Source organism: Arachis duranensis, chromosome 6 (genome assembly GCF_000817695.3).
Source record: "Arachis duranensis cultivar V14167 chromosome 6, aradu.V14167.gnm2.J7QH, whole genome shotgun sequence".
NCBI classification, from domain to species: Eukaryota; Viridiplantae; Streptophyta; class Magnoliopsida; order Fabales; family Fabaceae; genus Arachis; species Arachis duranensis.
The window spans coordinates 13332795-13341722 of record NC_029777.3 but is presented as its reverse complement, the minus strand read 5'-3'; the positions used below and the strand labels follow the sequence as shown (position 1 = coordinate 13341722).

At 31.2% G+C, this 8928-nt stretch overlaps 1 protein-coding gene across 1 annotated transcript; it reads left to right on the top strand.

Annotated features, from left to right (window-relative positions):
* Positions 1 to 3666: 3666 nt before the first annotated feature.
* On the top strand, positions 3667 to 7980 carry LOC107492832 (DUF21 domain-containing protein At4g14240). Its single transcript, XM_016113880.3, has 13 exons — positions 3667 to 4029; positions 4111 to 4187; positions 4885 to 4968; positions 5062 to 5175; positions 5325 to 5408; positions 5609 to 5680; positions 5757 to 5824; positions 6185 to 6272; positions 6372 to 6445; positions 6531 to 6900; positions 7078 to 7124; positions 7216 to 7297; positions 7669 to 7980. Exons 1-13 carry the CDS (start codon positions 3777 to 3779, stop codon positions 7687 to 7689), a joined length of 1434 nt encoding a protein of 477 aa, XP_015969366.1. The 5' UTR covers positions 3667 to 3776; the 3' UTR covers positions 7690 to 7980.
* The last annotated feature ends 948 nt before the right edge of the window (positions 7981 to 8928 follow it).

Sequence of the window (8928 nt, the reverse complement as noted above, 5' to 3'; positions counted from 1 at the left end):
GCGCCGCAGAGAGGAGCGTCGGGCAGACCGCCGCGAGCGCGGGAAAGAGGAGCGTCGTCGGGGAGCCCGCAACGAGCGCCGTAGAGAGAAGGCGCGTCGTCGGGGAGCCCGCAACGAGCGTCGCAGAGAGAAGAAGCGTCGTCGGATGCGTCGTAAGGCGCGTCATCGGGGAGCCCGCAATGAGCGCCGCAGAGAGAAGGCGCGTCGTCGGGCGATTCGTCGAGCGCGTCGCCGGGAGCGTGAGCGACAGCGTCGCCGAGAGCGTCGCCGGACGTCGCCGGATGCGAATAACTGCTGCAGGTGGGCTAGAGAAGTGGACAGCCAGTGTGTTTGTGAAGTTCTGGCTCGGATGCCACCATTCCTTGTGAGGCCTTCTCATGAATACACGCTCCGAATCGGTTATGGTGATTCATGCGTCATCACATACCGTTGCGGTGCACCAGTTTGAGTTATAGGTTCATCCTATTATTAACAAATAATATATACTGCATGTGTTTATAGTTAATATATAAAGTGAAAAAGAATAAGAATTAGGTGATTATTACCATCTCTATGTAACTGCTGGTTAAGAAAAGAAGAAAAGGATAAATAATTATATATATTACTACTACCTCAGTTTTTGGACTGCCTTGTAGGTGTGCTTTCACGTCCATGTTATAAATGTGTCTTTTTTCTTTGTTTTTTGTTTTAATAAAGTAAAAATGTTCAGTATCAACTACCATGTAAACATGTATCCTGTTATCTAAAGACCACAAATTAATAAAAATAAAATATGTGTGATTAGTGATTACTTCATCATTTGGCTAGAGACCTAATATTTGGAAACCAATTCTTAATTGAAAGATTGGGTTCTTCTTCTAATTTATTTTCCAACTTCTTACCCTATTTTCGAATTTTACATTTCTATATCAATAACTTGGACTTTCTTTGTATCTAAGTAAAAAACAAGGCTAATTTTATGTGTTTATGAGTTTTTGTCTAAACTTTGTCTAATTTATTTTTTATAATAAATTTTGATTTTTTAAAATTTTTTTATTTTTATATCTTATAAATTAAATAATAATTTTTAACTTTTTTTAGTAAATGGTCACCACTTTTAAACATTATAACATTCACCTAAAAACAATCCATGCATCTTATTACTATTATTTTGATCCTCCTATATTAGCTTTCACTTGCATGTGATGTCGAACCAGTTGCAGAGGTGGAGTCTCTGGTTTTTCACTTTGAGAGAGAGAAAAAATTTAGGAACTAATTTGTTATTTGTGTCTTTTAGATATAATTATTAAATTTAATTACCATTGAATGGTTAAACAATCAATTCAGGTAAAAATCAGTTTAAATTCGGTCAAAATCGGTTAAAATTAGATAAATCAACCCGTCAAACTATAAATACATATATAGTTTAATCATTTTTAGTATGTATTTTATATTTTTATGTATACTCTATATTAATAATTAATTTTAATATACACATAATACAATTGTTTTTTTAAATTATATATATATATAACAAAAGAGTTTAACATAATTTAACCGTTAAACTATAATTTTTTTGTTTTTTATTATAATATATAACTAATAATAATTAATAAAAATTCTGATTAACGGATATAAAATGTTCAACAAGCTTGTAAGAAAAATAATTATATAGAAAATTATACAAGGCAAGTTACGTAAAAATAGAGGATCATGTAATATGTATTATTTATTATATTTTGTTTTATGTAGTTGTCTTACAAAAATTATTTGCGTAATATTATTAAGTAGAATTATGGAATTTTATCTTTTCCATGCATGATCTATTAGAGGTTAGAGCCTTAAGAGGGATATGGGTTGTGTGAAAATTTGTGAGCCATGTTCTCCTGGGTTTAAATTAAAATTTCTTAGGTAATGTTTTAACTTAATTTTTTTTAATTAATTTAAAGCTTCCTAATAATTAGACGTAAATATAGTGACAACGACGGATAAAAATTAAACTGTATAAAATAGCATTTATGAGAAAAATAAAATTTATATAACAATATTACTTAAAAAGGACTATCAAAATAGTAATAATAATTATAGGGTAGAGTACAAATAAATAAAGTAATGGTGGATAAATTTTAGATTTTTTCTTATTATATTTTCTATTTAAAAATTATATCTTAGTTAAAACATCTTGTTATTCAACACCATATGCCACAACTATCAAGTTCACAAATAATATTTATGCTTATTATACTGGACTTAAATTGTGTATCAAAAAAATTAAAAAACGTTCTCAACATATAAAATCTTTGTCTTTTCTTTTTGTTAAAAAAATATTTGTCCTTTTGTTGTTTTGTTCAACAGAATCTTTGTTTTTTTTAACATAAAACAAAAAAGTGTCCAAAACTCACAAAACTATTTTATTTTATTTTATTTGTTCCTTCTTTCACAGTTCACACAATTTATTCATTTTTTACTTGGTCAGAATCAGATCACACAACTATTTCAGTATTTTGCAACTTATTTTTCAGGTCATCATTTCACAACATAGGGTTAAAAATAATTAAAACAAATCCTCTTTCTTAGTATTATAAGTTTTGGTTTGGTGGCGAGGAATTTAACAGTATGCATGAAATTTTATATTCAAATTTATTAGAGATCCAAAAATAATGTAACCCATATTTTTGTGAGACGTTCAAGTATTTATAACTTACACACACATAATTAAACAATTAATCACTAAAATAATCAAATTTATAATAGTGAAATAATAAATATGTATTAGATGAATAATTAAAGTTTATAATAATATAACAATTTTTTTATAATATTATATTTTTATATGTAGTAGCTAAATAAATACGTATTAGAGTAGTATTAGATTGTATTTATTTTGAGGTATTGAGACTTAGACTAGAAAACTGAGATTGAATAATGTGTTTGATGAACAAAAATTGAAACAAAAATTTTAATTTTAAAACACAAAATTTGATTTTTTTAATACTTCTAAAAAATAAAAACATTTAAGAATTAATTTTTTTATAAATAAAAACTAAAATTTTAATAATATTTTTTTTATAAATTTTAAATTTATTTTTTAATTTTTATTTATTTTAAACTAAACATAATATTGAGACAACTCAATCTAATGCATCTTCTAATTTTTGTCTCTCACTTTCAATATTCCTCCCAAGAAACAAGTCACCCAATGCCCAATGGGGACAAGGAGGGACCTGAAAGAAAAAAAAGAAAGAGGGCGAGGGGGGTGGTTTTACAATTATAGTTAAATAAGAGTATAAGTATCTGACAGCAGTCACAGACGCTCATGAAACACATGATTCAAAATCCTCAATTATTCAAACAATTATTTACAAGCATGATAGCTTTATAATTAGAATTGGCACCCATAATTTTACACTCCCACAAAAATAAAAAAGAAAAAGACAGTAGTAGGTCGCATAATTACCCCTCAAGAGTGAAGAAAGGGGCACACATAAATAGGCAAAACCACCATACTACCATTATTAATATCATAAATTCATGATAATGCAAATGCAAATTGAAAAATCATCCCAATCAATCATGTAGAAAAAATGTTACATTATTAAGCATGTACAATACATTACATTACTACACTAGACAACATTATTTATTTGTAACGCTACATCCACTATTTAACAAGTGTTGACATTTCATTCCAGTAACATACACTATACAATTTAATTTAATTTTCTCTTTCAGTGTCTATATTTTCCTGCGTTTTCTTTTTCTTTTTCTCGTTTGCAGAAAGTGGTTGGTTGCAGAGGATGTTACCTCTGACTATGAGTTTGATGAGGGTGCTGGGAAGTGGGAAACTGTTCCCACCGGAACACATAGTCACCGATTCAGAGGACATACCTTTTGGAACACTGTGGTGGTTTGTGTACGCTGGAATTTCATGTTTTCTTGTCCTCTTCGCTGGGATTATGTCTGGTCTCACCCTCGGTTTGATGTCTCTTGGTCTCGTTGACCTTGAGATTCTTCAGCGTAGTGGCACTTCCACTGAGAAAAAACAAGCTGGTACTTCTTACCTACCAACTTTCTTTTTTCTCTTTCTTGATTCTCAAATTTGTTCTTATTCTTGTTCCGTGTTTATTGCAGCTGCTATTTTGCCTGTTGTTAAGAAACAGCACCAGTTGCTTGTTACTTTGCTTCTTTGTAATGCCTGTGCTATGGAGGTACTATTTCCAATTTTTTTTTTAACTAATTTTTTTTGCAATTGATGTAGTTTTTGAGTGAATTGGAGTCTGTGTTTGTTTGATGATGCAAGATAGAATCTTGTTTGCATATGTTATATGAATTGGAAGCTAGGGCTGGAGAATCATAATATATGAGCTAAGTTTGACTGAGTTTTCACATGGTCAACTTGCTGCTCCTTTACTTGTATGTAGTAATTCTTTAGAGTAATATTAACTTGAGTGATGTTGTGATTAAATATGTATCAGCATTTCATTTTTTTTAGAGTAACAACTTGTCAAGAAGAGCATGTTTTGTTGAGTTGGTTATCTGAAATTAGCACAGAGTCTAAAAAGAGCTCAGTTAATACAATTCTTGATGATACTGGCTCATTGAATAATTCTTTATGAATCTTTTATTGTTGGTCCAAGAATATGGCAACTTCTTGTTTATTATCTTGTACTTTAATAGTGATTAAATTTGTCTTCGCAGTAACTAAGCCATAGCATTTCTCTCGGATGCTCTTGCATTAATACAATGTTAATGGTGTGAGAACTTAAGGTGAAAAAAGATTATAAAATAAAAATATCCATCATGAGTATTTGGGTCAATCATAGAATAAGTGAACATCTAATCCATTGTATGATTTTAGCCGATCTTCTAACTACTAATGCTGGATTCTTCTCTTTTGATCTGCAGGCACTTCCTATCTACCTTGATAAAATTTTTCATCCTGTTGTTGCTGTTATTTTATCAGTAACTTTTGTTCTAGCTTTTGGAGAGGTAAAATACTTTTTCAATCCATGGTTTTTGTCATGCTCAAACATTTTGATCTTGACATTAAAGAACTAACTGTTTCGATGTCTTTCGGCTTAGGTTATCCCTCAAGCTATATGCTCAAGATATGGACTCTATGTTGGTTCAAATTTTGTGGGACTTGTACGTGTTCTGATGATAATTTGTTTTCCAATTGCATACCCTATTGGAAAGGTATATATTATGATTCTTTAAACATGTTAGCTTCTATCAAGGAAATTATATTAAGATAATAACATCATTAGCTTTTGGTCTGTTGCATTTGTAACAAAATCATGGCCATTTTTGAGTTCATACTTTATACTACACCTTTATGCTTCCAGGTTCTGGATATATTACTAGGACACAACGATGCACTGTTTCGGCGAGCGCAATTGAAAGCCCTTGTTTCAATCCATAGCCAAGAGGTAATCTCTGTTCAAATCACCATGTGCATTTTGTAAAGGTATTTGGATTTCCTGGAAAAATGCTCTAATTTATTACCGTGAAAAGCAAATCATGATAACAACTATATAGGGAAGGCTACTAATTTTACCATGATGAATTTTATAGTATCTTGTATTCATTTTTTTCCCCTCCCTAAATTTAATTTTCTTTATCATTTAAGGCTGGTAAAGGCGGTGAACTCACACACGATGAGACAACAATTATCAGTGGAGCACTTGATCTCACTGAGAAGGTATGCACTGATTTGAAGAAAAGTAATCTTTTAGGCTTTGTAATATAACAGAAAATTCATCAACATTGTTATGCAGACTGCAGAGGAGGCTATGACACCAATTGAATCTACATTTTCTTTGGATGTTGCTTCCAAATTAGACTGGTAAGTATGCATCTGCAAGATTTTCTGTTCACATATCAATACCGGCTAATTTTCTTTCTCATGTCTGCTTGATAGTAATTATTTTATAAGCCTATACCTTACTGTAATTGAAGTTAATAGAGAATTGTTGATCATTTAACTTTAATCTCATTCTTTCTCTTGTTCCATGATGAAAATTGAAGTTCCAGACTGTCAAATCATGATTTGTTCCCTGATGGAATTTATAACATAAATAAGAAGGCCTTCTTGATAACTTTATTTGTTATGACCTGTCACTGAGCCTAAACTCAGTTCTGATCATGAGCACGCACACTTAGAGGTGAAGCAAACTTATATATCTTGTTCCCTGCTTTTTGGCAGGGAAGCAATCGGGAAAATTCTTGCACGAGGCCATAGTCGTGTCCCTGTATACAGCGGAAACCCCAAAAATATAATTGGCCTCTTACTAGTGAGTTTGATTGCCTATAGTGTCCAACTTAATGAATTGTTTCGATGTTACTGGCTAAAAAGAACTGTTTGCCAATCTTTATGATTATTGATTTGGCAGGTAAAAAGTCTTCTAACTGTAAGAGCTGAAACTGAGACTCCTGTTAGTGCTGTTTCGATCCGGAGAATTCCAAGGTATGATCAATAATCTCCTTCTATTTCATATAATCTAATTGTATTTTCAAGTTTAACTGAATTTCTATTCTTGTAAAAAACACAGGGTTCCAGCAGATATGCCTTTATATGACATCCTAAATGAGTTTCAGAAAGGAAGTAGCCATATGGCCGCCGTAGTCAAGGTTACAAGAGATAGAAACAGCACTCAGGCTAATGGAGACACTGACAAATCTAAGGATAATGAAGTTTCCAAGCACAATTCTCAACTAACTATGCCATTGCTAGCAAAGTCTTCCGACAAATCGGAGAGTGTTGTCATCAGCATTGACAAAACTCATAAGCATGCTGCAGACAAACAATATCAACAAAATGGAACCGCAACAAACGGTGTTCACCATTTTTGTGAGAACACTGATGATGGTGAAGTTATTGGCATCATAACACTGGAGGATGTTTTCGAAGAACTCTTGCAGGTTTGGATTTGCTTGCACAACAGCACTAGCCTCATAGATTATAAATGTTTCACCCCTTTAAGCTTATGTAACTAGGATCTAGGGGAATTGTTGTGCTTTATTGTTGCAACTATGAAAATGCATTAGCAATATATTGTGTATAGTTTGAAGAAATTTTGGTGATATTTTTCTTTGCAGGAAGAAATCGTGGATGAAACTGATGTATATGTAGATGTACATAGAAGGTGATTTAAATTTTGCAGTTCACGTATACTCTCTTTCGAGTTTCGATCCCTTTGTGTTTATCCCTTTGCTTATACTCTTTGAATTTGGCAGAATACGTGTAGCTGCTGTTGCAGCTGCTACATCAGTGGCACGAGTTCCATCTGGCCGGAAGTTGACAGTTCACAAGCCTGTAGTAAGTTAGAATCAGTTTTTCTTTCACTTCTGTCATGATATCATCACTCCTCCTAAAACCTTAAGCTGATAGGAGGATGCAACATAAACGGTTATATCTCTAACAACTTCTATGTTTCTTTCTCTCTTGGAAGCATTCAAGCTTGGACTAGAAAGAAAGATAACTATTATCTTGGGGTAGTTTTTATTGCATACTGAAAAGAAAAATCAGTATTCTTTTCAATTGCTAATGAATTATGAAGTGCATACTAAAAAAATGGTTGCTGCTCTTCCAACCAAAAACATAATGTTCTATTAACATTTCACTAACTGATAGCCTGAGAAGTTGTTATGCAAATATTTAGACAATGACAGAATGTTGTTCACTTTCAGGGGAATCAAGCAAGCAAGTGAAAGTTTGATAAAGAAATTTAGAAGATGAACTTCAATCAGCAAAGTCTATTGACAAGCATAGTTTTTGTGGCCACTAGTACTCTTTTTGTTAGGATGACATAGCATAATACACGGCCATATACTGCTATATAATAGTATAATACATAGATAATGTATTTTGGGCCATTGTAACAAAATGTAGAACTAGGATTTCTAATATAAACTCCTGAATTCTACTCTTTTTTGTCCCTAAATCCTAAGCTATTTGATTTAATAATATCAATGATACATTGATACTTGTTTTGCCTGTCATATTCATAGCAATGTTGCAAGCTGTATCTCATATAATTTCTACAATATTTGAACCAACATTTTTCATGGATAGTGTAAAGTATATTGTTGCTGGCAAAGAAAAACTATAGGCCATGGGAAATTTTGGGTTGTCATTTTCTGTTCACGTGAATCAATAATCATATATCCCAAAATTGAATTGTGTTATTATTTTTTACTTTTAAATATGAAGGTAACATGATGAAAATAATTAAAAGTAATAAATATATACTATTTTTGTGTAAAAAATGTATACTTTAAAATGTACCAAAAAATACTTTAGATATGCATATTTTTTCGTATTTAACTATCTTAATATAAAAAAAATATAGATATACTTGGATATTCTTAAATATAATATGTATCCGTGTGTTCAATCTTATTCTTAATATAAGTTGTTAGAAATAAATTTAGAAATAATATAAATTATTAATTATTATATAAAAATATTGAAAATACCTTGTATAATTAAAAAAAGGCAATATTTATATCCAAATCAACATATTTTCAGGCTTCAACACATGGTCAAACTATTTATTTTGGTAAAACATTGCATTCAAATTTAGCTACAATGTTTGACAATGTAACTTTCAAGTACTTACCTGTCTTTAAGATATTCATATTGATCGTGTTTGAAATATTGCATGAATAGACTCAAATTAAAATGAAAAAAAAAATTATAGTATACTTATTTTGTAAATTTTTCATTTCACATCTTAATAGATTTGCACCTCCTTCAATTAATTTTTAAATAAATGAAAGTGAGTGATTAATGAATGAACAATAGTTTACCACCAATATTTTATTGGGAAAAAGATATGAAAATGATATTAATGAAAATCTTTTGATTGGAATTGGAGGAAGCTTAATTGCATAAGTCCACATCTTGGCTTTAGTACAAGGATTGTGACCAAAGAACAATTTTTGTTT